Raw genomic sequence first — 20,246 nt, forward strand, 5'->3', positions numbered from 1 at the left:
TTTTTTTTTTTTTTTTTTTTTAAATTTTGTATTCTTTTAGTTTGGTCTTTGAATATTCAAGGCAGCTAAGAAAAGTAATCACCAAGATTTCTTACTTCACACTGCTTCACAATGACACCAGGGGCAATGCAAGATGAATGTTGCGATTTCATCCTGCTTTTTTCGTCAGAAGCAGCTGCCAGGTCAGGGAACTCTTCAGCATCCTAAATAAAAAAATAGAACACTTGATTTCAAAAGAACACTCAATTCCAAAGTCCCTGTTATGCTCAAATATATGTTTTTCCTTCCCTTTCCCCATCTCATAAAGAAATACTTCTTGCCATATTTTGTTGAATAAAGGGTCACAGACAAGGCTAAGTGCAGTTCCATTTATAGCTAACACCTCACTGATTAAAAAGCCAGTGAGGAGGTCCATTTGCTAATTGGAAGCAAACAATTCCAGAGTTAAGGTTTTTAAAAAATAGCTTAAACAGCAGCCAGACCTGGAAGTCTCTCCAGCACTTCAAGTGCAGGTTTACTGCCAACTAGTCTAAGCAACTGTAAGCAGAAGAATGACTTTTAAGTGTATTTTAAACCCTCCTAAAGGTCACATTTCCCGCTCTGAGCTTCTGTTTTACCATCTTGCCTTTGCATATCTGGGCGCAGGAGAAAAGAAACAAGAGCAGGCCAGCATCACAAGCTTTTTTGACTATGAAATTGTGAATCTGCAGAGAAGTCAGTCAAAGATGTGCATAGGTTTCGATACTATGTTCCTTTACATAGAACCAAAGACACAAGACTATGTCTCGTTTAACAAAAGCAATAAGAACAATCATAGATATGGTCTTTCCCAAAATGTTGACAGTTTTATTGCATGGTCTTTACTAATAATTGAAAGAAGGTAAAAGGTTTCAGGTTTCTCTCCGCCTCTACCTCCCCTCCTCTGCCAAACACAAACTCTCACTATCCCACCGACCCACTAGCATTCTGGAAGTCATTCACATATAAAGCCTTTGGCTTCTTGCTGTCTGGTGTCCTCTACTACTGTATACATGTATTGCAGGCAGCATAGGAACGTAAAAAACTAGGGCTGAAAAGGGGCCTCACAACATCATCTCGTCCAGCACCCAGCTTAAGACACCCCAGCCAAGTGTCCATCTAGCCTGCTCTTAAAACTGTCCAAGGATGGAAAATCCACAACCTTTCTGGGGAACCTGTTCCAATGACTGACTAGCCTCATAGTGAGTAGGTTCCTTTTAATCTCCAAACATAAAATTTCCCCTGCTGTAGTTTGAGGCCATTGCTAACAGTTCTTTCCCTTACAGCCACAGAAAAGAGCCCCATCTCCATCCTCCTTATAATTGACCTTCAGGTATTTGAAAACTGTTTGTTATCAACTCCCCCTTTTCTCCAGACTAAATAATTCTAGCTCTTTCAGTCTTTTCACAGAAGTCATGTTTTCCAGGTGTCATGCTGGATAATGGGCAGCCAGATGCGAGGGCCACCCAGGCTCAAAAGAAGCAACCAAGATCCGAGGAGAGTGCGTAGAGCCTAGCTGTAGGGGAGCAGGATGCCAGATAATTCATTTGGGGAACCAAGTCAGAGATGCAGAGTTGGGCAGAAGGGTCAGGTGGCCAGCCAGATCAGGTATTGAGATCAAACCGGAGTCAGGTTACAGAGCCAAAAGGTCAGATCAGACTCAGGGTTCATGGGCAAACTGGGTCAGGTACCCAGAAAACTCCTCAGAGGGCCAGTAGAGGCACCAGCCAAGGGTGAGGCAACCTGGGTACAACACTGGGCTTTGTTGCCTGGAAAATTCCTCTTCCAGGTCAAGTATTTTTAAAGGAAGGGGTAAAGAGTCGGCTCACCCTAGTTGGCCACTCTGATTGCAGGAAGTGGGTAGATGGTTAAGCCCAGATACCATGTTCTGGCCACTTACATCCACACCAATGCTCAGCTGAGGTAGCAGCAGATTGGGATGAGTGGCTGTGCCACCAGGCCACTAATCATTTTTGTCACTTTCCTCCATAGTCTCCTATCTGCTCACATCTTTCTTGAAGGGTGGAGCCCAAAACTGAACACAGCACTCCAGCTGAGGACTCACTGATGGCAAACAGAGCAGAAGAATCAGTTCCCTTGATTTGCAAGTGACATCTCTGTTATTACAACATGATATCACGTTGGCTTTTCTTTTCCCCTCCCCTGCAAAAAGAGCACGTTGTTCATTCATATTCAGCTGCTGGTCCACTGTAACCCCCTGATTCTTCACTGCAGTACTGCAACATAACCAGTCAATTCTCAGTTGGCATTTGTGCATGCAATTATTTTGTCCCAAGTGCACTTTGTACTTGTCCTTGTTCACTTTCATCTGGCTGACTGTGGATCATTTCTCCAGTTTTTCCAAGTCATTCTGGATTCCAACTCTACTTTACAGGGTGTCTACAACTCCATCCTATTCAGTGTCACTCATAAAAGTGCAAAGTGTGTATTCAAGTTGCATCCTCCAAATCATTAATGAAGATACTAAACAACAACAGACCCAGGACAAAGCCCAGTGAAAGCCCACTTAACAACCCCTCCAAACTAAACACTAAGCCACAGAAAATTACTCAATGAGCAAAATGATGCAACAAGTTGTACATCCACCTTACAGTACTTCATTCTGTCTGTATTTCCTGAGCTTATTAATGAGAATGTCATAGGAGACACCAAAGCTGTGCTAAAAGTCAAGGTATAGCATATCCATAGCTCTCCCTGCATCCACAAAGCCTGTCATTCATCCCAGAAGGAAGTACATTGATCAGGAATGATTCCTGGTGATGAATACATGCTGACTGTTCCTGATCACCCTGTTCCCCTCCAGATGCAAAGTAGATTCCCTGATGACTTGCTCCACAATCTTTCTAGACACTGATGTCAGACTGTAATTCCCTAGACACTGTTTCTTCTCTTAAAGGTGGGCACTACATTTTCTGGTTATCCAGGACCTCACCTATACTTAACAAGTTCTCAAAGATGTTAGCTTACTGTTCTGAAATTACCTCAGTCAATTCCCTCAGTGCTCAAGAGCACATCCCATCCAGCCCTCCCAATCTGAAAACACCTAATTTCTCAAAGTATTCCCTAACCACTGCTTCCACTACTCTAGGCTACTTATCTCCTTTCCCATCTTTGCTGAGAACTGTACTTGTCATCTGGCAGCTGACTTGATTTGTGAAGACTTAGTGGAGGAACACAAGGAATATCTATACCATGTCTGTGACGTTCCCATGAATACCGCTCTCAATTCCCCTCCCACTCCACCTACACACTTCTGTTCCACATGAATCAATACTAGGACTGAAACTGGTGATGGGAAGAGTGCTCTCAAGGCAATCGCAAGCATGTTGGAGAGAGAAGTCTTAAGAATGGCTGCAGGGAAGCTCTGGGCCCTAATGGCTGGGTCTGACATGAGAAGGGCATGCTGGAGAACTGCACCCCCAGAAAGCCCCTGGGAAGCTGCAGAAACGTGGCTATACTTCCTTACTTACAAAGTCCAAGTCATGCACTGAACCAGACTCTGCATTCACAACCAGTTGAGTTCCCCCAGCCCTGCAGGGGTGCCACATCTTAATTTTGCATTTTCTGATTTTCAAAGATTTAGATCCAGATTGCCTTCAGGCTCCCCTCCATATGCTCACTGCCTAGGTTGGGAAAGGAGTTCAGATCTTCCAGAACAACAAGGCCCCCAAGAATCTTGCCTCTCAAATCGACAAGTAGAGGGGCTTATGCTGCATTTCTGATAGAGATTACACATTATCTAAAGAGTATGAAGAAAGTCTCAGATAAAGCCAGAGGGAAACACCCCAAGAATTAGGCCTCAAATTTGTTGACGATCATGTCTGGTACCACATTCCTCAAAGGACTAGTGGGTACCATGTAACAGATGGAGTAAACATCAAGCAAGACATTTTGGGGCATGACTAGAAAAATTAAATGTCAGTAGAATCTGTCACCCTTTAATACACATTGTGTGTGTTCATGGAGGTGGCAGGCATATCTTACAGAATGCTGCCTCAAAATAATCCTAAATGTGGATCACCAATGTTACACTTAGTTCCATGAGACATCTGCATTGCCTGGATAAGTTTGTCTCCACAAAGCCTCTGCAGACGCATACACCTGTAAATTATACAGAATAAATGCAAAGCCCGATTTCTACAAATTACATTAGGACATTTCCTAATATACAGCTTTGGGGTGAAGCATGCATACTATACCTCAATTCTTGGTGGCGCTTGTACTATGATGTTTTCAGTTTGAAGTTCAGAAGATGGTTTTGGTTTCTTTTTTTCCCTTTTCTTTTTCTTTCCTGACACTTCTTCAGGCTCAGTTTCACTAGCATTATCTCTTGTTTCCGGCTGTTGACAGACCGCAATAAATGAAATCAGCTTCTAATAAATAGCCAATATCAGAATACAGGTAAAAGAAAAGATTAAAAAGTAAGCCTACATTAATGATAAGCTCAAACAAAAAAGGATGAAACAACCAACCTATCCTGAGATACCAAATTGACAGAGCAAACTTCATGTAAGACCCAACAGCAATTTAGAAAGGCATAGTCAGGAATACATAACTGCAAACATGCTGTACACAGTTACTATAATGCATCTTGGCAGATAATAACTTGCCAAAATGAGGCTAAGTTTCCCAGTTTCAGCTTCTGAGGTCAGTAATGTGAAACAAGCACAACTCAGAATTTTTCATATTGAAATAAGCAAAGAAGTCAAAAGATGCAAATAATCTAGAATTACTTAGCACTGCTTAAAGTATGCTGCCTCCCAGGGCGCTTTTACACATGTTCCAGAAGTGAGGAAGAGAGGAGGTCAGAATCAGCTGGAGGTCAGAGAATTAGCTGATCCTGACAATCTCCACCCCAGAGTGCTGAGGGAATTAGCTGAGGTCATTGCGGGACCCCTGGCACGGTGTTATGAGCACTCGTGGTGCTCTGGTGTGGTGCCAGAGGACTGGAAAAGGGCCAATGTGGTTCCCATTTTAAAAAAAGGGAGGAAGAAGGACCCAGGAAACTATAGGCCAGTTAGTTACCTCAATCCTGGGGAAGCTTTTTGAGAGAATTATTTTGGCACATGTCCACAAGGCGCCAGCAGGGGAGCTTATGCTTAGGGGCAACTAAAATGGGTTCATTAGAAACAGGTCCTGTCAGACCAACCTGGTGGCCTTCTATGACCAGGTCACAAAATACTTAGATGCACGGGTAGCAGTGGACATAGTCTTTCTGGGCTTTAGGAAGGCCTTTGACACTGTCTCTCACCCCATTCTCATTAAAAAAACTGGGGGACTGTGGCATCAACACCTACACAGTCAAATGGGTTGCCAACTGGCTGGAGGGCTGCACCCAGAGCGGTGGTGGATGGGTCTTATTTGACCTGGAGGGACGCGGGCAGTGGGGTTCCGCAGGGCTCGGTCCTCGGGCCCGCACTGTTCAACATCTTCATCAGCGACTTGGATAAGAGGGTAAAAACCACCCTGTTCAAATTTGCTGATAACACTAAGATGTGTGGGGATGTGGGCACGCTAGAAGGGAGGAATAGGCTGCAATCAGACTGAGACAGGTTACAGGGGTGGGCAGATGAGAATAGGATGGGATTCAACACTGACAAGTGCAAGGTGATGCACCTGGGGAGGAAGAACCAGCACCATACCTACAGGCTGGGGAACCCCCTTCTCGTCAGTGCAGAGGCGAAAAGGATCTTGGAGTCATTATTGATGCCAAAATGAACATGGACCGGCAGTGTGGGGACGCAGTCAGGAAGGCCAACTGTACCTTGTCTTGCATCCGCAGATGCATCTCAAGCAGGTCCAAGGAGGTGATCCTCCCCCTCTATGAGGCACTTGTCAGGCCACAGCTGGAGTACTGTGTCCAGTTCTGGGTGTCACACTTCAGGAGGGATGTGGACAACATGGAGAGGGTCCAGAAGAGGGCCACTCGCATGATAGGGGGGCAGCAGGGCAGACCCTATGAGGAGAGGCTACGAGACCTGAACCTGTTCAGCCTCCACAAGAGAAAGCTGAGGGGGGATCTACTGGCCATTTACAAACTAGTCAGAGGGGACCAGCAGGCACTGGGGGAGTCCCTATTCCCCCAAGCACTACCAGGAGTGACTAGAAATAACGGTCACAATCTGGCAAAGGGTAGATTCAGACTACATCAGGAGGCGCTACTTCACTGTCAAGGCGGCTAGGATCTGGAACCAACTTCCAAGGGAAGTGGTGGTCGCTCCTAACCTGGGGGTCTTCAAAAGGAGGCTAGATAGACAACTTGCTGGGGTTGTTTGACCCCAGTGCTCTTTCCTGCCATGGCAGGGGGTCAGACTTGATGATCTGCTCAGGTCCCTTCCAACCCTAGAAACTATGAAACTATGATTCTAAGAGCCACTCTAATTAAAGCACTGTAACATCTCATGTATTAGTGTCTTCGCACTTCAAAAAGGCAGCAGGAATGCTTGAACTAAATGCTTGCTCAATGAGGTTTAGCTAGAGCACCCCGCCACCGTTTTGAAGCACAGGGATGCTAATACATGAGATGCGGAGGCTGGCTGGAGCATGGTAATTAGCGCACACCATTATATATATCATGCATCCTATAATACCATCCTGATTTTCCTTCACCTTGAAAAGAGACATTGCAGTTGTCAGAAACTACCAAGAGAAAAATACCACTACAACGTGTAAATTGATTCCATTAGACCATCAAGGCTTAGAGCAGATATTTCCGTGAATACCTTACTATTTGCCCGAATATCTTGTTTTTCCTTGCTGTCAGAATGGCTTCTGGATAGAACATCAGAAGCTGGTGTTGAAACAACTTTTTTTGGAGGCTGTGCTGGTATGGTTGCCCAAGATGAATGCGAATGAGTGGAGCTCCTTGCAGATGCTTGAGGAAGTACTGCTGGAAAAGAAAAGCAATGGTCGAAGATGTTAAATTTGAAGTACTTCCCTAATGACTCAATAAGCAGGAGGTTCAGAAACAAGCCTTCAGTAATGCACAAAGGGCTAAATAACAAATAAATCAAGGACTTCAAGTCTATGTTTGCCAAGTTACTTTGACTAAGAAATTTAGATACAAATCACAATTTGCTCTTTGAACTAACTACCAGGCTCATCTGTCCTTCATCATGCATGGGTATGGGTGTCTTATGTAAACTTTGGGCTGTGACACTGTTTTGTTTTTTTACAAATAAAACAAGTGAAAATTACATGGTGGTGGGGGGGAAGGGAGGGAATGGAAATCAGGGAAACTCCCTCTAGGCCAGGGGTGGGCAATTATTTCATCTGCATGGCCGCTTAACAAGTTTTGGTGAGCTGTTAAGGGCTGCAAGGGTAGCCCCACACCTTGTCAGGTGTCCCACCACCTGGTTGTCATCTTGGGACTGCAAGTCCCATCCCTAACCCCTAACCTTTGCCACACGAAGCCCCTACTCCTGCCCCAAGTATACCTTTTCGGAGGGGGGGTTGCCATCTTGGAACTTGGGGAAAAAACAAATTATATACTAAAAATCAAACACCTACAATAACATATTTTAATTTTATTTAAAAAAAATATTTTTGTCCTGATTTGTGTGCAGGTGTGTGTATGGGTGGTTATGGTGTTTGTGGGGATGTGTGAAGGTGGGTGGGTGGGTAAGGTGTTTATGAAGTGTGTGGGGGTGTGCGTGAGTGACTGTGTATATACTGGGTTGTGCGTATAGCCCCCCCGCCCCCACAAACACACCCCCACACTGCACACAGTCCCTGCCACCAGCAGCAGTAGCAGGCAAAGGACCCTCATGGCACTCATGGCCCACAGCATGGAGCCCCCGCTGCTGCGTGGTCCCAGTGAGCCCCAGGACTGCACGTGGCTGGGTTCGCATGTCTGAACTCTGCACCAGCCAGTGGTGCAGATCATGGGGCTCAGCTGAGGCAGCAGGGAGAGGGGCAGAGCTGGCCAGGATCCACAGCACAAAGGTCCCTGCCATTCTCCATGACCTGCACATAGCAGTGAGTAGGGCTGGGCCACCAGCTTTATTGCGTAGGGCTCCCCCTAGAGACACAAGGCTTGGGCAGAGAACACAGGAACTGCATGCGAACCCCACACAATGAAGTCAAGCAAACCCTGCATCCCCACTGGCCTGGGCTCCACGCTGCTGCTGCCCTGCCCTAGGTCCCTGCCGGCCCTGGCCCCAGCCCCGGGGCACTGATGTGGGCTATGTGCTCCCACCCAACTACTGCTTCATTCCCCACACTATCACTGGTGTCTCTCCCCCACCCACCACCACCACTTTCCCAGACTCCTTACCCTGCCACTCCCCTACCTTCCCTGCTGCCTGCCTACTGCTGCTCCCCAACCTTCACCGCTGCCCTTCCCCTGCCTGCCACTACTGCTTCCCTAATTGCGTGGCTGGGATTAGGGGTGGGAGTGCAATGTGAGCTGCCCTGCAGGAGTGGGTGGGGCTCAGCCCCATGTGAGCACAACAGGGGCAGCACAGGGCTGGGGCCTAATGCAATGAATTGGTAGGCACCTGCCCATGGGCTGAATAAAAATCACCTGGTGAGCCAGATCCAGCCTGCAGGCTGTATTTTGCCCACCCTTGCTCTAGCCTCTCCTATGCTTTAGGGGCTGAATGCAATAAAGGATGTAGATACTTAAGGTGCTGCAGCCCCTATATCTTAACTTTTCAGCATCTAGCTGCCAAAGTGGAATCCAAAACCCACATGCTGAGTGGAAAGCCTTAGGAATTGCTGCCAAGAAGTCTGTATCTTACATCACATGTGCTCAGTGGAGCTTCAGTACCTGACTCAGCGCCTGTCTATAGCTCTCTCTTACTCAGGACTAACATAACTAACAGTAAGGGCACATACCTGAGAAAAGGGAGTCCTAGGGTCCAACTTCTGTATTTTATCCAATGGCTGTTTTACATTAAACAGATTCATGGAATAGGGACCTGAACTCAGGACTCTGTGGTTCTATTAACCATAGGCTTGAACCATCTGGATGGTTGGTGCCCACTGAGGGCAGACCACTGCAAAGTCATAAGGCACTACCAAAGCCCTTTTTGGAGCATGATTTTGAATTTGGGCACCTCAATTCCACCCAAGACTTCGTTGGCTCTAGCTATAAGTATTTATACTGTTTTTTTTCAACAAGTACATCCTCAAAGCCAGAAAACAAAGCAGAAGTGACAAATCACAAATGCCAGCATCACCCTATCCAATATCACTTCAAATCACCTCTTTCTTTCCAGCAGCCTTGATAAAGGAATAATTTTACAGCGTGGCCCAAGAGTCAGAGATGAAAGAGAATCCAAAAAATTGAAGGAACCCTCAGCAAGCACGGCATGCCAACATCATCCTTCTGCCAACTTACCAACACTATGAGTTATCTAGCGCAAATGAAAACAGGTAGGTTTTACTGATGCCTAGTCACAGTCATATTAAGGCATTGAGCCACATGTCTGGACAGCTCTGGCAGGTTTTGGTGACCAGACAGACCCAAGCAGTATCATACTACAAGGATCTCAGGTCATACCTCTTTAGCAGCCCTCCTATTGACAACACTGACACATTCAAATCCCAGCTACTCCTGCAAGGGGCCCATAGTCAAGAGATCAACATCTCCAATACTAGCGCAGTTGTCAGAAGCTTATCCGTCAATGCAACCAGTTCCTGTACTCAAGTTTGTATTGAGATTGACAGAAGTGAAGGAGGTTGGGAGGTAACATTTTATATCCCAATTAGAAATGGAAAATTATATCCTGGTGGTTTTCAGTTTCTTCAAAAGAACATCTGCCAACAAACTGCTAAAGAGTCTGTCAACAAGTTGAACCACTTCTTTTAATTAAAAGATGCTATTTGAAGAAAAAAAAATCCCCCTGCTCCGTAATTCAGCAAGAAATGCTACACAATTATCTTTATTTTCTCACTGGCTCTGAGATTAATTGAAATTCATTGTTTTACACTAATTCACCTTTTAGCAAGTATTTTTACTTTTCTGAAACAATACAGAGAAAAGTCAAAATGCTCCGTTCATAGGTAATTTGACTTGATTAAAGTGGAGAAGTGACCAGAAGACTAATATCCAAAAGATTAATCAGGAAGTAAGGGAATGAAAAGTGGTGTTTGTTGTTGTAGAAATGCACATGTGGTTCAACAGCCATTTCAACTTATTTTTTGCTACTAACCAAACAAATGAGCGCTTTATTCCAATAGCAAAAATTGGGTCCAAATGAGACCATCCAAGGCAAGGAAGTTGTCTCTCCCCTACTTTCACTCTGGGGGCTAGAGTGGTACAGGTGCTCAGGCACAGGGTTGGCAGCCCAGAGATCACAAGATCGTGGCCAGAGCAGAAACGTTCACAGTGTGGCCCTGTCAGATTCCAACAGATCTGTGAATTCTCCTAAAACATTGTCACAAGGACACAGGAAAGAAAGATATTGCTAGCCAATACACTCCACCAATTCTTCTTTGTTGTTTTATCAAGTGCCCCATTAGGCTCTCAGACCATGCTGTAAGAGTATTCCTTTCCTGACACTGTTGGGAAAGAGGTGGCCTTTGCTGGCCTTCTGCCAGCAAGGAACACTAGTTCAGAGCATTTCCAGTGATTCAGGGAGAGACTCAAACAGAGAAGTCTTCCCATATGCCCCCTAAAGATACTGATCTGCATTGCACAAACAGACAATGGAGCCTGAACTGCACCCGTTTTATCTGCAGAGCAATATAAAACATACTTGCACATCTGGAAGGACTTATAGTGACCACTGAAAAAAGACAGCTCTTTACTATACTGTCAGCTACTCAAAAAAGTTTGTATATCAACACAGAGCAAATGCTTTGTGAACTTCAAATTTTCTACTGAATATACATAAAAACTACTTAAGTTGATGGAGACATACAAAAAACTAGAACTCTTGGTTCCAAAATGATACCTTTTATTAGACCAACCAGGAAATAGCAAGCTTTCGGGATCAAAGCCCCTTTGTCAGGCTCTGGGAAAAGTATAGATGGTGTAAGATGGTAAGAAGTCCCCATACGTAGGAAATAAACTTCATTTTTGCACAGAGGGAGCTGAAGATGGAAGGCTGTCCCTCTGAGTCCATGAAAGTGTCTTTGTGAGCTGTGCTGAGTAGCTCTTTGATGTGCAGATCAGGTAGAATTCCTTCCCTGGAGGTGTCAGATGGCAGGCAGGGAGGTAAAAAAGTCTTGTTGTTCTGCAATGAAGTTTAAAATCCAAAATAGGCTAAAATTCAGCATCTCCCATGTTTCAGGGGTGTACATGGTAGCCGTGTTGGTCTGAGACACACAAAAAACCAGAACTCCTGGTTCCAAAATGATACCTTTTCTTAGACCAACCGGGAAATCACAAGATTTTTTACCTCCCTGCCTGCCATCTGACACCTCCAGGGAAGGACTTCTACCAGATCTAAACATCAAAGAGCTACTTAGCACACCTCACAAAGACACTCTCATGGACCCAGAGGGACAGCCTTCCATCTTCAGCTCCCTCTGTGCAAAAATGAAGTTTATTTCCTACCTATGAGGACTTTTTACCATCTTGTACCAGCTATACTTTTCCCAGAGCCTGACGAAGCTTTTGATCCTGAAAACTTGCAGAAAAGGACAATTTTCTCGCAATTTCCTGGTTGGTCAAATGAAAGGTATCATTTTGGAACCAAGAGTTCTAGTTGTTTGTATGTCTTCTTGTCTCAGACTAACATGGCTACCAAGTACACCCCTTAAGCTGACAGAGGCACTTAACATCAGAAATTAAAGAAAAGACTTCAAATTCATTAACACCTAAACAAGCATCTCTCAAAAAGAGCATAAGTACTCCAATGATAGACAAGGTTCTTTAGTTGAATATGACACCTTTTATTTGACCAACTTAAATAGTTGGGGAAAAAAAAATTAGCAAGCTTTCGGATTTAAAAACCCTTCGTCAGGCTGAGGAAGCTTCTGTAGTTGGTGTGCTCTTCCTTAATAGAATGAATAGTAAAAACGCCAGGGGCTGGGCTGATATGCAAGTAAAACAGGACATCAGTGAAGATGTAAATTCAGGGGTCAGTGGGTGAGAGACAGGCTGGTCTCCAGTAAGTACTCCAATAAGTACTTCAATAGCACTTTCTAAATATCTATGATACCAAAGAAAAATCTAGACAGTCATCTTGATTAAAACAGCTACTAAAATGTATAAGAATCTTGTGGTTACCTCAGTTGAGAGAGCAGATAATTCTGCTGCGTTACAAAATGATGCAGTTTTATAATTGCTAAAAATGGATCATACAGGTAATATGCAATGTACCCCAAACCTCATGGTAAGTTTACATATTAAGCTTGAAGACAAGAAAAATGCAATAAAATTGTGTTTTATATTTTTTCCTTGTGCCATTTTACACTTGAAGATTTACATTGAATTTTTTTTTTTTAAATAAAAGCTGGAAATCTATAGAAGTTGGTTATACTAAGAAATCCTCTGCACAGGATCCAGAAGTAGTTGGCCTTAATTCAAAAACCATTAACATAGCAATTGAAAAATACTTCAAATTATGGAACACCTCAAAGGCACACAAACACTACCAGGAATGAGAAATCTCATGTTTGCTTTATCATGTCTCACTGAATTAGTTCTCACATTTTAGGTTTTTTCCAAACTTCCACATTTACTCTATTCTTGAGAACAGTTCAGCAATACTTTCAAATAATGAGATGCAGACACAGCTCAAACCCAACAAGTAGTAGATATTTTGGGGCTTCTGCAGCACTTACTTCTAGTATCAAAAGATGAGAAAACGGAACCAGCTTCTTTGTTTGTTAAGGTTTTTACTGCAGCTTTGTTGTGCACTGAGGCTTCTTCCTACAAAAGAGTGGCTTTTTTATTCTTAAACATAAAAATAAGAATGAAGGGGTCTCAAATCATGCAACTTTTTAACAAATATATACATTGGGTAAAACTACAAGGTAAGAAGGATAGAAAGCTTCTAGAAGAGAGTCACTGTATCATATTCTATTATAAAACAAAAGCTGATGCCTCTTTATAACTCTCTAATAGCATAAAGAGATTCAATTTACTCCTTGGGAGTACCTCCTGTCCACAGGTCTTCCCCATCCACTACCAATTTATCATAAGTGGTCCCAGGCTTCAGCAACTTTGTTAATGAACCATGAATTGGAACAGGCTTGGCTTGCTTTAAGCAACAAAGATGAAATGCAGAGTATTTCCTGGGAATTAATACTGTCTGGGAACTAATCAAAGAAATGCCATGCATAGAAGGTGCTACCTTATTTTTTAATTTAAACAACAGCTGGAGGGAACAGAAGAAAGGATAGGTCACTGATGTATGCAAGATGTGGGTATCATACACAGGTGTTTTGTTGCAGAAGGTGTCAGGTATCCAGGTTGTAGCTGTATTGGTCTAGTGGCAAAAGCAATCAGGACTTGTGGTAGAGGTGATATCTTTTATTAGAGTAACTAGATTTTTGCAAAAAGAAAAAAAATTATTTAACTGCAAACTTTGGGGCAAAAACACCCTTCATCAGGTATAGCAGAAAAGACTGTAAACGTTTCCTGGGAGATTTTACCATACCTTCAACTCTTCTATGAAATATGAACTTTCATTTCTACCCAGGAGAATGCTTACAATCTTTTCTCCTATGCCTGATGAAGGGTGCTTGTGCCCGAAAGCTTGCAACTGAATTTTTTTTTTTTTTTTGCAAATATCTAGTTGGTCTAAATAAAATCACCTCTACCACAAGTCCTGATTGCTTTTGTTGCAAAATACATTTCTGGAAAATAAATATCAGCCCTTTACTAAGACTATGTTCAGAAAAACTTGATTTCTATCAACACAATATAAATGGATTTGGGGACATAAAATCATTCTTTACCTGACATATGTAAGGAGAAGGTTTTCCAAAGGATAACTTTTTTGTAAGTCCTTTTAGACAACTTTGTGCTCAAGTTTGTTACTAGCAACCAGACATGCAGCCCAGCAACCACTAAAACTCTATTCTTGAGTTTAAATTAACAGCAAAAAAGGAAACTGGATGAAAATATCAAATAATTCCTTCTTTCAAAGATTTTTTCATTGAACACCTGAAGCGCTACACTATTTGTATCGCTTACAGAAAGGCTGATCGAAGTATAAGTATTGTTGATGTTTCTAGCTCCAAAATACCTGACCTGATGGTGGACACATTTACAATAAGTTTTGTTTGAGTGCTGCAATCAGCAAGTGAGCAACAAGCATTTGGATCAAGTGAATTTTACCCTTCTCTATCAATCCCATTTCTTTATCTTTCCATATTTTTATCTTTTAGCAAATCTCCATTAAAAACTCAGTACAGTGGACTTACAAAAGAGGAACTTTATTTGGTAAAACAATAATTAAAAAGGAAGCCTGCATTTCTTCACCCAACTTAAAAGAAGAAGTCAGTAGAGCCACCAACAAAATCCAGGAAATGAAAATTTCTCTGTCGCCAATTTAATCCTAAACTGTAATTTCCTACTTTATTACAGCAGACTGCTATCTGTCTTGCCCTATCCTTGTTCTTTCCCTACAATTTATTTGAATAGATACCTGTTGCTTGTTTATGAAATCTCCTGTTTCCTCCTTTTAATAATTTGTTTTATAAAATATCATATAAGGTTTTAACATGCAATCAGCAACTCACCCTTGTGGTCCCCAATGCAGAAGTCTGCTTTCTCAGTGGTTGTCGTGGGAGCGTAACATCATCTTCAACTGGACTTGATGGCCCACGTTTGTGTTTTGGTAGGTCCAGTACATTATCCTTTCCTAAACTCTGCAACTCGGGGAAATCCGAAAGGGTAACTTGAAAGGCGGGTTTTGGAACAATTTCACTTTTTGGAACCTGTTTTGATTTCCTGTTCCCAAATTTATTACACCTGTCTGTTTAAAACACACAAAGTCAAAAAAGCAAACTGCTTCTTTAGAAACCATTAAATTATATCTACATTTTTCTTGCGCCCATCTGCAATCTAGGCACCGTGATAACTATTTTAGCTCAAACAATACCTTATGTAGAAAATTCTGCAACAGTTGCAACACAGGTTATATCATCCAGTTATTTTGCAGTAAGTAAATTAGTTTATTATAGTTAGGGATCTACTTAAGTTGCGGCGAGTGAAAGGGATTTCCACAGGCCACATACAGAGCCGATTTCACGGCCTTTTTGTGGTGAGCCCGCCCCCCACTGCTGACTGGCCAAGGGGGTCCGCCCTTGCCACTGACTGGCCAAGAAGGCTGTCTGTTGTCTGCCCCACGCCCCTCACTGCTAATTGGCTAAGTCAGCTGTTCATCATGCACCTCCACCCTTCACCACTAATTGGTGGAGAGGTGTGGCCATGCGATGGGCAGCCCTCTCAGCCAATCAGTGGTGAGGACTGGGGGGCAGGGCAGGTGGCCACCATCTTGGCTGCTCCCCTTTGCATTGGCAACCCCCTCCCCCAGCAGGCTGCGAGGCCAGGAGGAACACTGGCTCCCACTGGGAAGCCAGCATTTTCTTTTTAGTAAGTTTTTGTTATTTTGCGGATTTTACAGACAATGCCCGATTCCACAGTTTCTGCAAAATCACAAATTAAGTACGTCCCTAATTATAGTTCTCTCTCAAAAAGTGAGTCACCTGAAGAAGTCATTTTTCCACATCTCTAAATCCGTGAATTTGGCACCTCTGGATTTGGAAGCATGCACTCAAACTCAACTAGGAGCTAATAAATAGCCAAGAATTTTAATTTTCACTCTATATAATTTGTAATCAGGAAATATGTTATTTGTACCTTGAGTCAAAGAACTTCTGCCATATGCAGAAGTTTGAAGAGATCTTCTATTTGCCATTTTGTCAAATGTGTCATTTCCTTCAGGCTTGTTTTTATCCAATTTCTGCTCATCATCTTTAGAACTCTTCTGTAGGAAATACAGCAATACATTAAATGACACACTTTTCAAGATTGGTGAAGCCCTGACCAAATGCAATGGAAAGCAATGTCAGGAGGCCTTGACACGAGAGCAAATGTCCACGCAAAGTGATTGGATGCAATTGCAGGAATGGTGGCCTGGACTAAAAAGCTCACCCACACCCCCAATTGCAAAAGGCATGACAGATTAGTGATAATACAAATGGCTCAACAATGCATTTTTGTTAGTTTCCCAGTTTTTGAACTTGCGGAAGAACTCGCCCATTTTTCTCAAGGTATTTCAGCAAATTCATCCTGAGATGCCCACAAAAATTGGAAGCACAGTTGTGAAACCTCCTCTATTTTAATCCTAAGAGCTGGGGCAGGGGATAAGATGAAGAGGGAGAACTTCCAGCATCCACCCTTCCCCAGGCACCCATCTAATCCCTCTCCTTTGTGCCCTGCCTTCTCCTCCTCCTCAATGGGGGGTGCTCCAATAGGTCCTCTTCTCCTCCTTGTTCTTTCTACTTAACTCCTGGACATGGAGCCAAGTGACAGGTGACCTTCTCTTCCTTTCCTGAATGACAGCAGCTATTCCCAGCTCTCTTTTCACCCAGTGTCTAGTCCTTCCTTCTCATCCCATCCCCCAAAAAACTACTCTTGGCCAGTGTTTCCCTTATGCTCTGAATGAAACTCAGACCTAACTTTGTCCACTACTGTATATTACCTCTGGCCAATTCTGGGACAGCTTAGCTAGGCTGATGTGAACTATCTACAAAGGGTAGGCACCCACATTTACCCCAATGCTCATCCATCCTCCTACCACTTATCTGTACTGTTCTCACCCCCTTTTTAGAACTGGCAAAGGAAAACAGTAAAGAGGCTCCTCCTCTTTACTTCAAGCCAACTTGCTGCTTCTCTATTGCCTCGACTCTTTGTTACAGGCAGTCTAAACAAGGAAACTGAGATTCATTTGGCAAAGCTGAGTGATGCTTTTACTGAATTTCAATCTAAAACTTGTAGTTTATAGTCTTCTAGCATTTGCCCTGTTAGCTGCAGCCAGAATTGTACCATCAGTTTAACTTTGGGCAGAGATCTCACTTTAGGCAGTATACATTCTTTGGCCAATATTAATGAAACAACCTGCAGTACTTGTGAAACTACTGCAAGAACTGGCAGCCCTACACAGCACAATGCATATAAATAAAAATCTGTTTACTTGAATCTTAGAAGTTTCATGCGATGATTTCTACTGGCCAAGGTTCTCTTACTGTACAAAACCTAAATTTAAAGCCAACATCAGGTATAGACCAAAGATGTCAACATCCTTTTAAATGCTGTTCACTGTTTTTACAAGACTGAATCATTATTAATTGTTATTAACAAGTATAAAGTGTTAAAGTTAACAAAATATGAGAAAGACTGACTTAAGATCATTTCTTTTTAAAGTGTTGAATGTGCTCACCTTAGAAATATTCCTAGTCCCATGTCTGACTGGACACGTTTGTTCAATGTAGTCCTTAGCTATCTTGGAACGACTGTGGTATTTAGAGTCATTATGATCATAGCGTGAGCTGGCTACGGGATATACATTTGGTGCAACATCAGATGAGTAAGGCGAGTTGGAGTATTCACCAAGTGAAGCACTTCTCATAACACTATGAGGTGTACTTTGAGAGAAAGATGAAGAGCCATCCCAGGACACATCTTCAGTACACACATGTTGCCTAAATAAACATACCATCCCTTAATGGAAGAATGTGTTCAATACCAAGGAAGATGTTTTACTAAGAACAGAATTCTACACAACATCAATTAGATATTTATTCATTGCTAGGTAACAGCTTTACCAACAAAGGCACTACCAACATTGCCTAAAAATTAAACTGTTTTGGTATTGTTGAGGTGCTGCTGCTGTGATGGTCCAGGAGACGTGAGAAGCAAGAATTCTTGTGGGTATTATCTTTATCTGGCCTGAGGAAAGAAGCTTGCTTATGGCTTCCTACAGACATTCACTTTTTCCTGGGAGAGTTGCTGCTCTCCCAGGAGAAGCCACAAGTGTACAGATGTGCAGGCTTTTTCTTTCAAAATAAAAATGGCCACTCCAAGAGAAAAATAACCTGGGAACAACCAAAGTTAAATAATTTCCAGGAGAGTTTCCCCTTGGAGAACAAATGTCTGTACATGTTATATGTCTATACCAGACAAAGTTGGTTCAATATAAGATATCACTCACAAGAATTCTTGCCCCTCCAAAATTTAAAATGTTTTCCTTTAACAGATGATTGAGAAATGTTAATGTTTCTTTCTTGATATTTGAAAATATAAAAGTTCTCAAATATGTTACTCATAGTTTTTAGCTTTCTTTAAAGTTACACTTCCTTATTTCAGTTTTAAAATTTGTCACCAAATCCTTTATTTAATTCTGGCTTCCTGTGGTGAAGAGATAGCTTAAAATGACATGGGCTTGTAATTCTAATCTAAGTGGTAAAACTACTGCACTTGACTTCAGAAAACTAAGTAAGGAACCTTGTTGTACAATAATATTTAAATCTAGAAGCATGAATATTGCAATCTAGAAAAGGTGATAATCTGATAAAATATAATAAGGAACGCTTTAGATGGCAAGTGGTTGAATTGCATTTCATGACTTAAAAAAGAAGTCTTAAATATGGCTTCTGAAAATACAACAAGATGATCAGCATGGAAAAAAATGGTACTTTCATAGGCGACACGTATAGAGAGGGGTACAGGGCGGGGGGGAAACGTTCCCCCTGTGAGATTGGCCCTTGCCAGCCAGGGAGTGGGGGCACTGAGAGAAGCGCCACCAGCACTCCTCCCCCTGGTCAGAGATTGGCTGCTGGTGCCCCCCCACAAACTCAGGCGGCACAAGTCGCCCTTGGTTAACTTATGCACGTCCAATTTGAAAAAACATTTTAAGAATGCACCAAATTCAAAGATTTAACAACTTCCTATTATCAGTTATCTATTCCGTTTCAAAACACCAAGATACTTTGGATAATGTATTTTACATTGTCTGTTGCATTTTTCTGGTAGTAAGTTATTTTGACTTTAGTCCATCAAAATTTATACTCAGAAAGGGAAAGGATAACAACGATTAAGGTTTGACAAAACCTTAACAATGGAAACTTAATATAAATGCACCTGGATCACAATGCTGGTGCTTGCCACTAATTCTTTAATTTGGAAAATGTCATAAATCAAGCTGTAGTCACTCACTCACTGATCAAGTAACAAGAATATATTATATGTTAACAATACCAAAATTGCCTATATGGGAAAAAGAATCAGTCAAATATAAAAAAAAGAGAGAGAGAGAAAGAGAGAGAGAGAGAACACAACATTTATAGGCTTTCAAAGATATAAATGAGCTTATTAGGCTACTGCCATTATGACCGAAATTAAACCAAAGATAACAGCTTCAAGAATCTACAATGGATTTCCACAGACCATTATGAATAAGCAACTCTTACAAGACTTGCTCACTATATTTTCCTGCATATCATTCTCCTGCCAAATAACACAAACACCTTGCTTTGGGAAGACAGAATGAAGGAATGAAAAGGTTTTCCCAGAATCGTGGCTGAGTCCTGACTGCAAGGGCAGAGTAAACTCTTCAGTAGAGTGCACCAATACATCAGTCCATATTATATCGGCACCGATAAAAGGAAAATTGACATTATCGGCAATCATCTTTTTTTGGCTGATGTGACTAATAATCTTGCTGATAAATGCTGCATGCAGGGGCACAGCTGCAAACATGCATATGGCCAGGAGTGCAGCCCAGCAGGTTAGAGAGCAGCGTCCATCCAGTACGTCTGATATGGGGAAGGAACGTGGGGGAGGGAAAGCAGCTTGTGTGGGGGCAGATTGAAGCACTCATGGTGAGGGAGGGAGTGGGGCTGAGGCAGGGGCAGGTGCTTAACAGCTGGGGCACGACATGGGACAGAGCCGCAGCTCATCTGGGGGCTGTTACCACCACTGTAAGTGCCCCTGGAGGAGGCATGGGGGGCATGTGGCCCCCAGATCTGTGCGCAGGTAAGGACAGGCTGCCTACTGCGGGCTGGGCCAGGGCTGTGCTCAGGCCAGGTTGGGTGGGCAGTGTTGGGAATGGGGGCTATGGGATGGGCTATGGTGAATTTTGGGGTGGCTGTAGCTCCCCCTCCCCCCTGCTGAGTGCAGCCTGGCCCAGCCCCACCCCCACTGGGACGAGGCCAGCTGCAGCCCCTAGGCCCGAGGGCACAGCGGCAGCCCGACCTTGCCCCATGCACAGATCTGGGGGGCACACGCAACGGTGGGAGCC

General features: G+C 43.0%; 1 protein-coding gene across 3 annotated transcripts in view; it reads right to left on the reverse strand.

Moving 5' to 3' along the window:
* The window catches only part of SECISBP2 (SECIS binding protein 2), a 49,696-nt gene that overhangs the window by 23,741 nt on the left and 5,709 nt on the right, over positions 1–20,246 (reverse strand). The window contains exons 3-9 of one of the 3 annotated variants that reach the window (XM_019517311.1): positions 17,388–17,649; positions 15,806–15,932; positions 14,683–14,918; positions 12,778–12,865; positions 6,762–6,925; positions 4,239–4,379; positions 96–203 (exon numbers count right to left, since the gene is read on the reverse strand). In XM_019517311.1, the coding sequence (XP_019372856.1) occupies positions 96–203; positions 4,239–4,379; positions 6,762–6,925; positions 12,778–12,865; positions 14,683–14,918; positions 15,806–15,932; positions 17,388–17,649 (1,126 nt within the window). Of the gene's footprint in view, positions 1–95; positions 204–4,238; positions 4,413–6,761; positions 6,929–12,777; positions 12,866–14,682; positions 14,919–15,805; positions 15,933–17,387; positions 17,650–20,246 lie in introns of all 3 variants that reach the window. The other 2 variants (XM_019517310.1, XM_019517309.1) reach the window with 2 other exon arrangements.

Source organism: Gavialis gangeticus, unplaced genomic scaffold (genome assembly GCF_001723915.1).
Source record: "Gavialis gangeticus isolate Ggan-Ray unplaced genomic scaffold, GavGan_comp1, whole genome shotgun sequence".
Taxonomy (NCBI): Eukaryota; Metazoa; Chordata; order Crocodylia; family Gavialidae; genus Gavialis; species Gavialis gangeticus.